The following is a 16,100-nucleotide window of genomic DNA, read 5'->3' as shown; positions in this document are numbered from 1 at the left end:
GCTCATCATCTACTTGCTACACACCAGGGTCTGACTTTCACGTTTTTTACATGATTTGCCCTTTGTGCTGCTCGGAGCTACGGCAGAATCTCCTTTCTCCGGAAGTTGCCGTTTTGGCTTGTGTCAGTGAAAGTTGCATCTATCCGTTCAACTTGAGCCAGGATGAGATGGTAAGGAAGCAGGTGCTAGTCAGAACGAACGAGCAGGCTGTGATGCAGCAGATGCGCCGGAAGCTTGAGAATGCCGGTGTGGAGAAGCAGATGATTGACTTTTTGCTGAAGCCCGATGGAGAGGTTATGGACGGTGTGAAGAAATGGAAGGATGGAGGTGAATGAGGGCCTTAAGAGGGTGTGGTTTACCTGGGGTATGTGGAGGTGTTCGAAGAGGATTGAAATAGAGTTATAGAGAATGGACATTTACCGGGAAGTCGGTCAGGGTAGGTGGTGTCGATGTAGAGCTGAGTGGTGGAGGTTTGAGAGTGAGAGTACATGAAGAGCTAACAGCTATAGGATTGAGGATTGAAAGTCATGAGGTAAGGAATCAAGAGTTCAGAATGGTCAAATAAGATGAGATCAGGATGTGGCCTCGAGACCTTCCGTCAAGACTGGTTACAAATGTGGATCATCTATGTAATCCATCAACACCGAGTCGTTGAGTCGATTTCAAAAAGGTTGAAATCAAAAGCTCAATTGAAGGGTAAGATTTCTTCAGATATTGCAAGATCAATGGCTCAAACGATATTTTGGCTTTTTGTGGATTTGCAACTATGGTATCCATCATCTATCCGGTGAAAAATCTCGGATCCGTGAGTACTTTCCGTAAAAGTTGAAAATCATAAACCACGAAAACCAAAATTCAAAATCAATCCCTACAACTGTAAAAGCTCAAACTCACGCCATCAACCAATTTTCACCTTATTTGCCACCATGAACAACGGAACATAAACAGATCTTCTCTAAGCCCTTATCCTTAGAGATAGACAAAAGGAAGGTTTTCGCAGCCACCCTCCCTATCCCAATTTGTTCAAAACATTCGAAAAAAACAAAAACCCACAAAAAGGCTTAAAAGCTTAGCATTGAAATTTCAAGAAATTCCCAAAATTTCACCACATACATGGAATAACAGTCCCTTAGGGGGCTGGTTTTGGTCCAGGTGTATGGGTGTCAAGGGCGTGCACGCACCACCTTATAGAAAGATTTCAACGAACACCACCTCGATTCTCATCTACACCTAAATTCATATAATAAGCCCCCACACACAATGTCAGATTGGAAGTCCAACCTAAATGTTCCTGCGAAGGACACCAGAGTTCAAACAGAAGACGTGTTAACGACACACGGCAAAACTTTCGAGGATTTCAACTTGAAGAGAGAATTGTTAATGGGCATCTTTGAAGCTGGTTTCGAGAAGCCTTCCCCAATTCAAGAAGAGTCCATCCCTATGGCCCTTGCAGGCAGAGATATTTTGGCTAGAGCCAAGAATGGTACGGGTAAAACCGCGTCTTTCGTGATTCCTTCCTTGCAACAAGTGAAGCCTAAGCTTAATAAAATCCAGGCCTTGATCCTTGTCCCCACCAGAGAATTGGCCTTGCAGACCTCCCAGGTCGTCAGAACCTTGGGCAAGCATTTGGGCATTCAGTGCATGGTGACCACCGGTGGTACCAACTTGCAAGACGACATTTTGAGATTGAACGAAACCGTCCACGTTCTCGTGGGTACCCCAGGCCGTGTTTTGGATTTGGCCTCGAGAGATATCGCCGACTTGTCTGAATGCCCTCTTTTCGTTATGGATGAGGCCGACAAGATGTTGCTGAGAGAGTTCAGAAACGTCATTGAACAAATTCTTTCATTTTTCCCCGCTGGCAGACAGTCGCTCTTATTTTCCGCTACTTTCCCCTACGCCGTCAAGTCTTTCATGGACAAGCACTTGACAAAGCCTTATGAGATCAACTTGATGGACGAGTTGACCTTGAGAGGTATTTCTCAATTCTACGCTTTCGTTGAGGAAAAGCAAAAGTTGCACTGCTTGAACACTCTTTTCAGCAAGTTGCAAATCAACCAGTCCATTATCTTCTGTAACTCCACCAACAGAGTCGAGTTGTTGGCCAAAAAGATCACGGAGTTGGGCTACTCTTGTTACTACTCCCATGCTAAAATGCCACAATCCGCCAGAAACAAGGTTTTCCACGAATTTAGACAGGGCAAGGTCCGTAACTTGGTCTGTTCCGACTTGTTGACCAGAGGTATCGATGTGCAAGCTGTCAACGTCGTCATCAACTTTGACTTCCCCAAGACTGCCGAGACATACTTGCACAGAATCGGTCGTTCAGGAAGATTCGGCCACTTGGGTTTGGCCATCAACTTGATGTCCTGGAATGACAGATACAACTTGTACAAGATCGAGCAAGAGTTGGGCACTGAGATCAAGCCTATTCCAGCCAACATCGACAAGTCCCTTTACGTTAACGAGAACGAGGAGACAATCCCTAAGCCTTTCAAGCTTGACGAGTTGCCCAAGACCAAGGATTCCAGAAAGAACGGCTACGAGTACCAGGGTCAACCACAAGTCCCTCAAGGTGTGCCACAAGGTATCCCACAACAACTCCCTCCTCAGCAGTTCCAACAAGCACCAATCCCACAGCAACAACAGCAGTCACAGACGCCGCAGCAGCCTCAACAGCCACCACAGGGCCATCAATTTAACGGCCAGCAGGCTCCACAAGGCATGCCCCAATACCCTCAGTACGGTCAGTTCCCACCGCAATACGGTTACCCACCCCACATGCAAGGACCACCTCAATTTAACGGTCACACACAGCAGTTCAATGGCCAGGCCCAGAAACAATAGACGGCCTAAGCTATTCGTCAATCCCATTTGAATATACATGGTGTCAAGGATTTAGAGTGACACCGGGAGCTGACGATCCACATGCGAAGAATCAATTACGAATTAAAAAGTCAAAAAAAAAAAAAAGAGAAAAAAATCAAAAAAATCATACAAAAAAAAAAAAAAAAGTTTATCTTCTCCCAGGCAATTACTAGCCTCGATCTCCACCCTGGAGAGTCCCCCAAAGCGCATTACAAACGTATCTAAGAATCGATGGTTCACAGGATGACAGCACGAGTCTACTGTCAAGAAACTAGCATGTTCACATAACGACGGGCCATGGCCGGCCGGCCATGCCGACCAGTTCAACACAAGTCATTCACAACTTACCAGTTGCATTCACTTTCCTGTGCCTACATTAACGAGTTACGATTTCAGTTTTACCTGATGCTTTGTTTGGGATGTTCCGCTCCAGTTATAGATTTTATTTTCACATCACTGGACATCCGATTTTGGGTTGTATTCATATGGTGTCTTCATTTCATAGTTTTGTTTTATTATTTCATTTTCAGCGTTGTAGACGGATGCTTTGATCGTTGACATTAACTAGAATACTTTGATATAATGCTTTTAACGCCTGATGTCACAAGCTGGAGCTTTTGTGGCACTTGTCATAGACTTTAACTTCTCCGCTACTATTGGTCCTGAAAAAACCGTTTTTCAGCATGCCGCTTATTCACGGTCAAGAGCCACATGAACGGTCCGGCCGACCCAAGAAGCATTACTCATCATATTGAAATAAAACAAGTTGTCAAGATTTTTCAACCTCCGTCCACTGACTCAGCGCGATATCTGACCGTGTGGCTGCGAATTATGTAATTTATCTGGGCTGGCTAATTCGGTCCAGACGGCTGCGAAACAGTCAACGACCCACCACGAAGGGGCCCAAAACATTAAAAAAAGAAGATATTTTCAATCAACATTTCGAAACCAAATTCCAAAAAACAGAAATCCCATCAAAGGCTGCACAAAAACGGCGGATTTCTTTTTCACCGCTTTTTCCATTGTACCCTCATCTCCAGGTTTTCGCGACTTCTGACTCCGTCTCATCTCTTCAGCTCATCTCTTCTTAACATGTGTGGAATATTGGCGGTCGTGCTAGCGAACCAGAAGAACAATGTCGCCTCCGAGCTCTTCGAAGGCGCCATGTTCCTCCAGCACAGAGGCCAGGACGCTGCAGGTATCGTCACCTGTGGAGCCAGAGGCCGTTTCTACCAGTGCAAAGGAAACGGCATGGCCAGAGACGTTTTCACCCAGCTGAGAATGGTCAACTTGGTGGGCAACATGGGTATCACCCACTTGAGATACCCTACTGCTGGCTCCAGTGCCGGCAGCGAGGCCCAGCCGTTTTACGTCAACTCGCCTTACGGTATTTGCATGTCTCACAACGGTAACTTGGTCAACTCCAGCGAGTTGAGGAAGTACTTGGACGAGACCGTGCACAGACACATCAACACGGACTCTGATTCGGAGCTTTTGTTGAACATTTTTGCCTCCGAGTTGGACAAGTCCAACAAGAGCCGTGTGAACAACCAGGATCTCTTTGCTGCGTTGACCTCCACCATGGAGTTTGTGAGAGGCGCTTATTCGTGTACCGCCATGCTTGCCGGTTACGGTGTCATTGGTTTCCGTGACCCCAACGGTATCCGTCCGCTTTTGTTTGGTGAGAGAGAGAACGAGGATGGTTCTTCTGACTACATGCTTGCTTCTGAGTCTGTGGTTTTGAAGGCTCACGGTTACAACAAGTTTAGAGACATTGGCCCCGGTGAGGCCGTCATCATCCCCAAGGCGCCTGACGCCAACAACAAGCCCGAATTCAGACAGGTTGTGGAGCCAAAGATCTTCTCGCCAGATATCTTTGAGTACGTCTACTTTGCCAGACCCGACTCCGTGTTGGACGGCGTTTCCGTCTACAGATCCAGAATCGAGATGGGTAACCGTTTGGCCACCAAAATTAGAAAGAGCTTCCCCAACCACGACGTTTTGGGTGAGATCGATGTGGTGATTCCTGTTCCAGACACCTCGCGTACCTCTGCTTTGCAGTGTGCTGTCTCCTTGAACGTTCCTTACAGAGAGGGTTTCGTCAAAAATAGATACATTGGCCGTACATTCATTATGCCCAACCAGCAGGAAAGACGCCTGAGTGTGAGAAGAAAGTTGAACGCTATGGAGTCCGAGTTCAAGGGCAGAAACGTGCTTTTGGTGGACGACTCCATCGTTAGAGGTACCACCTCGAAGGAGATTATCCAGATGGCCCGTGAGGCCGGCGCCAAGAAGGTCATGATTGCCTCTTGTGCTCCTCCAATTCGTTTCAACCACATCTACGGTATTGATTTGGCCGACACCAAGGCGCTTGTGGGATTCGACAGAACGGAAGAGGAGATTGCCGAGGTCATTGGCGCTGACAATGTTTTCTACCAGGATCTTCAGGACTTGGTTGACTGCTGCACAAGCGAAAAGACGCTGACATTCGAGGTGGGTGTCTTCACCGGCCAGTACATCACCGGTCCAGAGGACAACTACATCCAGGAGTTGGAGAAGATCCGGGCGCAGAACCAGCGTTTGAAGGAGGTCACCAAGGGTTTGAGCGTGGACGCTTGCATTGATGTGCTGGACCTTGTGGATGTCAAGGCTGAGCTGGACATCTCGATACATAACGCCGGCGACCACAACCCATAGGATTTGTAATTAATGAGCATTTGAGTAGAGAAGGTGTAGTATGGAAACGAAGCTCCAGTAGCTTTGAAGGGAAGATGTCAAGGGAAGATTTCAAGTGGACAGATTTGGAGGAAGTATTTGAAATTTGAAATTTTCAGTGAAAGCTACGGCCTCTTTGTGGTTGCAAAATCACCATTATGTGATCAGCCCTACGAGCCAATAGATCGCCGAGAAGCATTAGTCAAAGCATACTGTCCAAATACTTATTTCGGCTTTGCAGAGGCAGAATTGCCATCCAGTCAAAAATCAATATATCACCATAACTCCCCTCGTTCTTCCCAACCGAGTTCCATTCAAACCATTGCCCATTGTACTGCTGATCACTCGCTAAGCGATCTACGACTCCCACCTACAACCCAAAACTCCCCTCCAACACCTTCTACAATCTCTCCATGCTGCATCTCGTGAATTAATGCTACGCCAGAGCCCGTGGCCCTGCACCTCGTATGTACATCTTCCTTACTCGACATCGTCGAACTTCTCGCCCTGAACCAAGTCTGGAATGTCCTCGTCAGCACCCTCGGCACCGGCGTTCAACTCGGTAGGAGCCTTACCACCCTGGATCTGCTCAGCCAACTTTCTCAAGGCCTCCAAGTTCTCAGCACCCAACTGAGGCAAGATACCTGGAATCAACTGGGTGATGTCCTTCTCCTGGGGGTAACCGGTGAAGGCAAAAGTGTTGCTCTGGGAAGCAGCCTGGACACCGACTCTGTTGAAGTGCAAAACCTTGCCATTGTCCTTGAAGAAGTTGGCTTCCTCGACACCCTCGACCTTAGTGGCTTTCAACTTGCCCAAGGTCTCGACGAGCTTGACGTCGTCCACCTCCTTGACGACCTTCTTGGCCTTGACTCTGGCACCACCAACCTTCTTGGGGTTGGATTTTTGCAACTTGGCTAACTTCTCTGGATCAATTGGCATTCTGTGGGTTAGAGATTGGTGGGTTTTTTGGAAGCGTTGAAATTTTCTCGACACCATGGATGCGCACGACCGTGAAAACCGGTCACGTGACCACGGACCATCCATAGCCGGTCGTCTGCCTTGCTCCGGGGTGTATTTTTATTTTGGCAAGAGATTTGGGGTTTCCGGTTGCTGAAGAAGTGATGGATTTCTTTGTTTTGGTAGTGAGAGTGTGTGGCGGAGGGAATTGAAGGTAAGTGTGATTTGCAGGATAGGATAGTGTCCCATGACGGTTTAGCCAGCCATTATAAATGGAAGCTCCCTCTTTTCAAAAATTGATCGCAAAAACAATGAATCGAGAGACCACGTAATGTGAAGAGGCCAATGCTTTGAAAAAATTTACATTTGTGGGGCGAGTTGATCGACCTCTGTTGTCGCGACATTTTGGTTGCAAATTGCTACACTGTCAGACACCAGCGACATCACCCTTTCACCGATAATTCAGAACGGTAACTCAGAATTAAGCTTAGATCGAAGATGAAAGCCGACAATTGAATCCATTAAATAGAATGGAAGGCATATATTATGAGGAATCTGGACCTTTAGAGACCACTGGTACCCCACAATTCAACACCGTTGGCTGATTTCTTCAATCCCAAAGACTGAAATCGTATATTTCTCCATTTACTGTACCCCTTTAGTGTGAGGTGTCGTAAAAATCAAAGAAGCTGTACGATATTTGTGCATTATCAAACAACCTGAATTCCCTGGTGTGTGCTTGCTTCTCCACCATACCAGCAATTCCCTCCACACAATCTTCAAAATCCAAATTCTCTCTACTATGGTCAATCTAACACGCTATATTTTAAAATAACATCTTAACTTTTTCCCAAACCTGTCGTGTCGGCAATTTCGGCCTCCTTGCAGAGACCCCGTAAATAGACTTCAAGAAAAGCCTCACGATGCACCACGCTTGGCAACCGTTTTGCAACCAAACAAACAACATTTATTTTCCACCCGAAACTCCAAAAAACTCAGTCAAAATCCAAAACCTCTTCATAAAACGGACCCCTCCTCTGACTCTGATCCACACCACCCCTCGTTGCTCATAATCAACGGCGCGCTCTATCACTACAACCACACTTCTTTCTACAATTTTCACAAGGATAGGTCCATATCGTTCAGACCACATATAGTTCATTCAAATTGAACGCTCAACTCTCAGCAATAAACTGAGTCAAAATAAAACCGCCACACCCGACTCAGTGCTGAAATCACCCATCCAGTCGAATTCCGCTATGGCTCTGGTTATTGCTTCCTCCATCCCCGTGGGCCTTTCTTCAGGCGCCCTTTTTGTCTATTCTGTTTATGGGCCTCAGCTCGCAGCACAATGCCACCTTGACTCATCGCTGGCCGCAAACCTAAGTATTTCCGCTACCGTGGGTTCCGCTTTGGGTGGATTGATAGGAGGTTATGTCACCGACACTTACGGTTCTCAGTACCCTGTGGCCAGCGGATGGTTGCTAGTTTCGTCTGGTTACTACTGGCTTCGTTCGCTTTATCTACTGGGCGAGGATGCTGCTCATTGGATGCTTGTACTGGCGATGTTCCTTGTTGGAGCTGGTTCTACCGCTAGCTATTTTGCAGCGATAAAAGCGGTCACGGTGAACTCTCCAAAATGGAAGGGACTGGCGCAGAGCGTGCCTATAGCGCTGTTTGCCATCGCAAGTTTGTTGTACTCGTTCGTTTGTTCTCACATCCTCCATGGCGACGTGGGAGCGTTTCTCCTTGTTTTGGCCGTTTCGTCGTTTGTGATGCAGTTTGTGGGAGTCATGTTCATCCGTATTCCTGGCCATGAGCCCCAGAAGGTTGGAGAAGAATTCTCTCAGCTTTTAGACGAAGCAGAGGGCCCTGTGGGTGAACCAGCTAGAATGGCCCCAGAAGCTACCCCTGTCGGCCCTTACCACCACCTCGAGCTTAAGGAGATTTTGACTCACAGTGTATTCTGGTCCCACTTTGCGCTTATCGCCGTGTTCCAGGGCCTTGGCCAGATGTACATCTACTCAGTGGGCTACATTCTCAAAGCTATCCACTACTACTTCACACACGCACAAATCAAGGCGGAGAATGTCGCTGATATTCCTTCCTTCAGCTCTCTCCAGGCTCTCCATGTGTCTGTCATTGCTATCGGCTCTTTTATAGGACGTCTTACCTCAGGTCCTTTTGCCGATTACCTTGTGAACCGCCATGGCTGGAAACGTCATTCGGTGCTTGTGCTTGCTCTTGTGCTTATGGGTGCTGGTCACTCTGCACTTATCTTCCCTATCGAGCAATACTCGCTGCTGATCTGGCTGTGCAACATCCGTTTGGCTTTCATCTCTTCGCTTATCGGTTACGCCTACGGCTTTGGCTTCACGTCGTTGCCGGCAATTATTGCAGACCTCTTCTCCATGAAGAACTATTCCCTTCTTTGGGGAATCATGTACTCCTCGACGGTGCCTGGTCTCACTGTATTCACAAAGTTCTTTGGATACAACTACGATAAACACTCTGAGGTGGAGAACGGTGAGCTTGTGTGCAACCAAGGGTACAAGTGTTACGACCACACGTTTGGTGTGACCGGCCCGCTTGCGTTGTTTCTCGTGGTGGTGATCATTGTCGTCGCTGCCTTTTATAGAAAGCGCCGGACCTAGACTATTTATTAATGCCATGATGATAGAGGCTGATTGTATGAATGTAAGCTTAATGATGTCAAACCGATGAAGGACGTTCGTCTAGACAACAAAGATACCTCTATCCAAAAACAAGATTGTAGATGCTTCAAGGTAGCTACAGTATTGAGGTAACCTAGACCATAATGGTTTGCAGACATATGAAGTTTTTCACCAATTGAATCCCAAAATCAGGCAAATGGGGAATCAGCTTAGGATTCACTTCGAGATTCATGAGAATACAACTTCATCATGATTTTTTTGTTTTTTTTTTCTCTACCCCAGCTCATCTCGTTCTGGTGATGCCCCACATTATTCGCACCCATCGATCTCAACTACAACTAGATATCCATGTCACGGCCAGTTTCTGTGGAGGATTTGATCAAGCAAAGCGAGGAGGCAGGAAAACCTCGTTTTCTCCTGAAAAAGCAGCGTCTACAATTGAAGAAAAAGTCAGCTCCAGCGGTTTCCGTCCAGAAAAAAAGACCTATACAAAGCCAGCCTGAACCAGAAGCAGAACCGGAGGAGAAGAAAGCAAAGAAAGCGCCAAAGTACAACTTCGACTGGGACGACGAAGATGACACGTCTGCCAATTACCTGCCGTTGGTGACTGTCGAGCCCACTAGACCCTTGACTGAGGCTATACCTGAGAAACACTGGTCCCAGAAGGCTCTAGTAGATATGACAGCACGAGACTGGCGTATTTTCAGAGACGACTACAACATATCAAGCAAGGGAAAAGACATTGATCTTCCTCTACGATTCTGGAACGAGGACTCGAGAATTCCCGAAAGTGTGTTGGATATACTAGTCAACCACCTTAAGTATAAGGAACCCACGCCTATTCAACGAGCTGCATTGCCATTTGTGCTAGGACACAGGGATGTGGTGGGTGTGGCCGAAACAGGTTCTGGTAAAACGCTAGCGTTTGTGATCCCGCTTCTACTGTACATCTTGAACATCGAGTCTGAGTACATGAAACACGAACACACCCAGGAAGCCAATAGCAACAAGACGCTAGGGCTCATATTGGCACCTACTCGAGAGCTTGCCCTTCAGATTGCCAAGGAGACACAGAAATTTGCCGATCGCTTGAATCTCTCTGTTATCACGATCATTGGTGGACACAAGTACGAGGAGACCATTCATTCGCTCAGAAACGGGGTTCACATTGTGGTGGCTACGCCCGGTAGACTTGTTGATTCGCTCGAGCGTGGAATCATTAGCCTCGACAAATGCTACCATGTGACCATGGATGAAGCAGACAAGATGATCGATATGGGCTTTGAAAAGTCACTTAACCAAATCCTCAAGTACTTGCCAACAAACGAACATCTACAACAGAGTATTGATCTGAGGATTTTGCGAGTTCAAAAAAGAACTACTGTTATGTTCACTGCAACGATCACGCCGACTATTGAGAAAATGACGAAGAATTACTTGGTCGATCCGGGATTCCTCTTTATTGGCAACGCCAACGAGCTAGTGGACACCATCGACCAGCAATTCGAATACGTGGGTCCAGCACTTTCAGACAAACAGGAGGTCGATGCGACCAGACTACAAAAGCTTGTCCAAGTGTTGGAAAAGCACAAGAAGGGCCCAAACTTTTCTGTCATTATTTTCGCTAACTATAAACGAGTGGTTGAGCTGTTGGCCGAGGATTTGGCAGACAAAAACCTCAAAAACGTGGTCACCATCCACGGTTCGAAATCCCAGGAGGCCAGAGAAACCGCTATAGAGAAGTTCCGTTCCAAGGCTGCCTCCATCCTCATAGCCACAGATGTTGCAGCCAGAGGTATCGATATTCCACACGTTTCGCTCGTGGTCAATTTCCAGATGAGCAACAAATTCGAAGAGTACATTCACAGAATTGGTCGTACTGGCCGTGCAGGCGAGCATGGTGCCAGTTACACCTTCATTGACGACGGCGATAAGGATACTTTTATAGAGCTCAAGAAGTTTTTGAGCAGGGGCGGCAAGCGCGTGCCAGACTGGTTGAGGGAAGCAACTAGGTTTCTCACCTCTGCTTAGTCCTCATCGCTACTAGCGTAACCCCCAAAATGCGATTGAGATGCTGATGTAGCCTGGACAGGTGAATCCAAATCCGGCTTTATGCTGGGTGCTCCATTGGACGATGCTCCATTGGATGGTGATGCGTTGGAGGTGTTTGCGTCGTTTCCACCGTTTGTTGCACTATCGGCGCTATTGGGTTTTCCAGACTTCTGCAACTTCCCAAGCGCAGCCAATCTTGCGGTGCCTAGAAGCCTTCGGGAATTGGTTGGCTCCTCCTCCACTATCTCCTCCTCGACTATCTCCTCCTTTTCAGATGCAACAGGCTCCTCTTTGGATGGCTTCTTCTTTGGAGAGGGCTGCGTTTTCCTCTTCTTGGGCTCCTCCGCTAGCAAACGCTTCACCGTATCCAACGCAGCGTCATCGGCTGACCGCTTCGCCAGTTGTTGTGCATTCGGATTTGGATCGTCGTTGGCCCACCTCACCGTCAAGGTATCATTACCATCCAAAGTCTGCCCATCCATGGCCTCCTTGGCAAACTGTGCTTCCAGCTCGTACTTGAAGGAGATAAACGCACATGCTTTGCTCCTTAAAACACGTATCTTATCGATGGAACCAAACTCCCCGAACTGGTTGGCAAGAGTTTCCTCGATCTCATCGTTGACGTGGAGTCCTGCAGCATAGAGCGTTTTGTTGACCTTGTTGAACAGCCCCACGCCACCCATGTTATCCTTGTAGTCCGCTGTTTTGTCCCTGCCAAAACAGTCCTGTGACGGTATTGCTGGGTCTGTTGGAAGCGGTAGTCTATGCAAAAATTGGCAGGACTTTCCCTTATAACAGCAGCCACGGGCGAAAAACAAACAAAGGGGCAGTTTCCCGTCCTTGGCCCTGGTGTATCCGGAGTCCTCCAGGATCTTGACTCGAGTCTTCAGTCGCTGAGTAACATTGGAAGATCGATCACCTCCGGCCCATTGGAGGTACCAGATATTGAAAGTGTGACCGGTCTGAGGCGGCTTGTCGTCGTCCGGTATATCATCCGGATTGACCTGCACTCTAGCGGGACGATTCATGTTGGAAACTGGAGGATGAGTAGTTGCAAGATGGTGATGCTCATCTCAATGCAGGTAACTGCGCATCACCAGGGACATGGGCGATAAGGTGATGAACAACATCCATGGAATTGGGAAAAGGAATCTGGGATTCACAGAAGATGAGAATTTTCTTGAGAAAAGACAATGTTGGATTTTGGTATTGCCGTGATGGTGATACATGTGTACGTTGATAAGAGCGTCTAACGAGCATGGACGATGTCAATTACGCATATTGAAATGGTCATTACTTCTTCCAGCGAAGAGCATAAGCAAGAGCTTGGAAGTATAATTCGAGAAGCGAAATGAAAAAGTACCGAAAAACAGCATCACTGTAATGTCAAATCTATTTAGAGACTACTAGCCTATTCGTGAGAGACCTCCACAAACCAAAAGCACTAGCAAAAGTCAAAACCTCCATTTATCATTTATTTTGTACTCAATAATATTCCTGAGGTCTGGGGGTCTTCTTCCTGAAAAGCTCACGTTCTTCCAAAAATAGGAAACTTTTGCAACTACCGTTTGTGAAATCACCCTCACCAACCAACACTTCTACTCTCCTCACTACTCCTATTCCTCTTTGTTTGCTATCATTTCGCTATCATTTCGCTATAATTTGCTATTACTCTGCTCACTGAAACAAATTCAAAGAAATACACCTTCGCCATGGCTACCGCTCAGACTACTACTACAGCTTGTGCTAAGAGACTGCCTCAACTTGAAAAAAGGAACACCGAAACCAACACTCCAGAGAACCAAAAGAAGCTATATATTAGCTTCTCAATCAAAAATCACAAGAAAGAGCACCAAGGGGTGGAAAACATGAAAAGTTCAAATGGCGCCTTTCAGCCGCTGCACCGTTTTCTGTCACAGAAGCCGACTTCAAGTCATATAAGACTACCTGCGTCGAAACTCCGGAATGCCCCACAAAAGCCGCAAAGCAAGAAAACCCCTGAAAAGCTCTATATCCGAATTCCGTTGGAAAGAATGCTTCGACTCAAGCGTTTGAGGGAGTCATCCGAATAGGTGTAAAGATACGATTTCAGAGGAGGACGCGTCTACACTTGTTCCATCATTATAGTTCAATTAAGCCCGGCTTATAAACATTTTTCTAGTACTCTTACAAGTTGAAAACGAAGGTGCAGCCCACAATAGCCAACACAGCGGCACCCTTCTTCCAGGAGGCCAGGTCGAAAACAGCACCGGCACCGGAGCTGCCCGAAGAGCTGGAGTTGGAGCCACCGGAGCCCGAAGAAGAGCTGCCAGAGCCAGAGCCGGAGGAGGAACCAGAGGCAGAAGAGCCAGACTTGGTGCCAGAAGCAGAAGAGCCGGAGCCGGAGCCGGAAGCGGAGGCAGAGCCAGAAGCACCGGAACCACCAGCACCACCAGAACCAGAGGCAGAAGAGCCACCGGAGGAAGCAGAGCCGCTCTCTTCAGAGTCAGACAAGGTAGCAATGCCGCCAGCGGAGTCAGAAGCACCAGAAGCACCGGCAGCGCCAGAAGCGCCAGAAGCAGCACCAGAAGCGCCAGAAGCAGCGCCAGAGGCACCGGAGGCACCAGCAGCACCAGCACCGGAAGTAGCAGAAGCACCGGCGGCACCGGCACCAGAAGTCACGGAACCAGCGGCACCAGAAGCAGCGGCAGCGCCAGAAGCACCAGCCTCAGAAGCACCAGAAGCAGCGGCACCTGGAGCACCAGCCACAGCGGACTCAACACCACCTGGAGCACCAGCAGAACCAGAGGCACCAGCAATACCGTTAGTAGCGGCAGCAGCGCCAGAGGCACCAGCACCAGAAGCAGCGCCAACCAAAGACTCGGCGGCAGCAGTAGCCTGGGAGCCAATGCCAGCAGCACCAGAGGCAGCAAGAGTGTCACCAGAGGCAGCAGCATCGCCAGCACCAGCACCACCGGCACCACCAAGGCCAGAATCAGAACCAGCCTGACCGTTAGAGCCAGAGCCCACACCGAGGTAGGAGGCGGTAGGGGCGGGGGCGGCGCCCGCGGCTTCGGAAATTTCGTAGTTGATAGCGTTCAAACCCATGGTTGTGGAATTTGAAAATGGTGGGAAAAACGGCCGCCTTATATAGTTTGTGCCTGGCAGTTTTGCAGCCATGGCCATATGATGCAGTCTGCATATCGCACAGCCCACAGCCGCTCCAGCGTCTGCACTCTACGACGTCAGTTGATGGGGGGATGAAGCAGGGAAATTGAAGGTGGTGGATTTTAAATGGACTCAAAATTTGCTGATATCTTTATAAATTCACCATCTTTTTTGCCTACTCCAAAACCCTATGTTGTGAAGGTTGCCGGATCTCGCGCTCGATCTGTGCCCCTGGCGCAGGGGAACGCGCCAAAAAAAGATTGTCATATTCTGACGTTGCGAGTGCTAGGCTGTGTCGTTCGAGCCAGGAATCCCAGGGTTTTCGCGGTGATATTTTCCAGAAACGGCGCCAAATTTGGACGAGCATAGCCAAAGCGACCAACCCAATTAGACAAATTAGCGCATTCCGCCTGAAGAATTTCCCTTCTTTTTAGTTAATCCTATTCTTTCTAAAAATCCAATAAAACCCATGGGAGCAAGGGTTGCTCTCGCCGTCCTTCCGGCAGAGTGGGTCTGGCTTAGAACACAGCCAACGGTGTGTGGAGGCCGCGGATGCTGGATATTTGTGTTTTCGCTTTGAGGAGTAAGTGATGCAGGAGCAGTACTCGGCCCATGGAGGATCCAGCAATCGACAAGGAGGCGCAGAGTTGTGATATTTGCAAATCGGATCCACGGAGCCGTTTCTGGTTGGCCTATTGCGTCATGGAAGCCGGCGAGCGATCGCTGCGTCTCGGGTCTCGGTTTGCAGCCATGACTTGGTGGAGCCAGTTGCAGCCATTTCTCCCTGGTTTCAGGCCATGATGGGCGGTGCTGTCTGGCCAAGATGGGCGGTGCTGTAAATCTGAATGTATTTTCCTCTCGTAGTGATTGCCTTGCTGCTTTATTGCCTTGTTGCCTTCGATTAGCTTCTAGATTCAAAAGCATAGTCGATGGATTCTGGCCCAGGTGGGTCAGCCGCTCGCTGTCACCGTGAATGTGGTGGCTTTCAGGAGACACGGTGGGTCTGGCTCTTTTCGGGTCTCGTCTCCCCTATTCTGTCACGGTCGATTCACGTATCCCGCATCCGTGCTTAGCTTTCTAGACCGCGGTGGAATGGTGGCTGCGAATCCACCGGATCGATACTTATACTTGGCGGAACCACAGCGTCTTGGCAGGTTGAGGACCCGGGTCCAGTGATAAAAAAGGAAGATTGGAGTAAATGAAGGTCAAAAGAAGGATCTAATTGAGAGGAAGAATGCTATAAAATGATTGAAATTGAGGTTTTGGTTTATGGGGTACTTCTGTCTGCCGCGTGATGGCTGCAATTCGAGAAACTGTGGGTTCCTGGCAGGATATGTCACTGGCGCAGGAACCAGAGAAGGATACCGATTGGGGCGATAAAGTGAAAGTGTGGTTTTCCGGGATTTTACTGTCTGAACAAAAAGCGATTTCAGATGGAGCCACCGCTCAGAAACCGCCAGTGTGAAAAGTGAATCGACTGAATGCTACTTGGTTATTAATGGAAGCTTGCTGAAGCGCAATAAGCGGGAATATCACTGAAATCGAAACCACGTCAGGTGTGGTGGAGTTTAGCGGAAGTTCGACAATATGGGGATTTGTGAATCCTGAAATTCACTCAATCTTTCAGTTGAAATTCACTCAATTCTTCAGTTGAAATTCAAGCATAATGGGCTGAAAAATTACAAG

The 16,100-nt window shown here is 48.2% G+C and overlaps 7 protein-coding genes across 7 annotated transcripts; 4 read left to right on the top strand and 3 right to left on the bottom strand.

The window, feature by feature from the left end:
• Positions 1–50: 50 nt before the first annotated feature.
• On the top strand, positions 51–2,847 carry C7M61_003966 (DEAD/DEAH box helicase; the record flags this gene model as incomplete). Its single annotated transcript, XM_024859296.1, has 2 exons — positions 51–327; positions 1,268–2,847. 2 exons carry the CDS (start codon positions 51–53, stop codon positions 2,845–2,847), a joined length of 1,857 nt encoding a protein of 618 aa, XP_024712598.1.
• A 1,113-nt stretch (positions 2,848–3,960) lies between these two features.
• ADE4 (amidophosphoribosyltransferase) lies at positions 3,961–5,565 on the top strand (the record flags this gene model as incomplete). The annotated part of the gene is made up of 1 exon (XM_024859295.1): positions 3,961–5,565. The coding sequence occupies one exon, from the start codon at positions 3,961–3,963 to the stop codon at positions 5,563–5,565; it is 1,605 nt and encodes a 534-aa protein (XP_024712597.1).
• A 498-nt stretch (positions 5,566–6,063) lies between these two features.
• EGD1 (Egd1p) lies at positions 6,064–6,522 on the bottom strand (the record flags this gene model as incomplete). Its single annotated transcript, XM_024859294.1, has 1 exon — positions 6,064–6,522. The coding sequence occupies one exon, from the start codon at positions 6,520–6,522 to the stop codon at positions 6,064–6,066; it is 459 nt and encodes a 152-aa protein (XP_024712596.1).
• Positions 6,523–7,799: 1,277 nt separating this feature from the next.
• On the top strand, positions 7,800–9,194 carry C7M61_003963 (uncharacterized protein; the record flags this gene model as incomplete). Its single annotated transcript, XM_024859293.1, has 1 exon — positions 7,800–9,194. The coding sequence occupies one exon, from the start codon at positions 7,800–7,802 to the stop codon at positions 9,192–9,194; it is 1,395 nt and encodes a 464-aa protein (XP_024712595.1).
• Positions 9,195–9,563: 369 nt separating this feature from the next.
• C7M61_003962 (mRNA splicing protein) lies at positions 9,564–11,214 on the top strand (the record flags this gene model as incomplete). Its single annotated transcript, XM_024859292.1, has 2 exons — positions 9,564–11,173; positions 11,196–11,214. The coding sequence occupies 2 exons, from the start codon at positions 9,564–9,566 to the stop codon at positions 11,212–11,214; spliced, it is 1,629 nt and encodes a 542-aa protein (XP_024712594.1).
• A 28-nt stretch (positions 11,215–11,242) lies between these two features.
• C7M61_003961 (uncharacterized protein) lies at positions 11,243–12,295 on the bottom strand (the record flags this gene model as incomplete). The annotated part of the gene is made up of 1 exon (XM_024859291.1): positions 11,243–12,295. One exon carries the CDS (start codon positions 12,293–12,295, stop codon positions 11,243–11,245), a length of 1,053 nt encoding a protein of 350 aa, XP_024712593.1.
• Positions 12,296–13,433: 1,138 nt separating this feature from the next.
• C7M61_003960 (uncharacterized protein) lies at positions 13,434–14,354 on the bottom strand (the record flags this gene model as incomplete). Its single annotated transcript, XM_024859290.1, has 1 exon — positions 13,434–14,354. The coding sequence occupies one exon, from the start codon at positions 14,352–14,354 to the stop codon at positions 13,434–13,436; it is 921 nt and encodes a 306-aa protein (XP_024712592.1).
• Between the last annotated feature and the right edge of the window lie 1,746 nt (positions 14,355–16,100).

Source organism: Candidozyma pseudohaemuli, assembly GCF_003013735.1.
Source record: "Candidozyma pseudohaemuli strain B12108 chromosome Unknown scaffold00011, whole genome shotgun sequence".
In the NCBI taxonomy this organism is placed as follows: domain Eukaryota; kingdom Fungi; phylum Ascomycota; class Pichiomycetes; order Serinales; family Metschnikowiaceae; genus Candidozyma; species Candidozyma pseudohaemuli.
The sequence above is the reverse complement of the archived record's forward strand: the minus strand, read 5'-3'. Positions and strand labels throughout refer to the sequence as shown.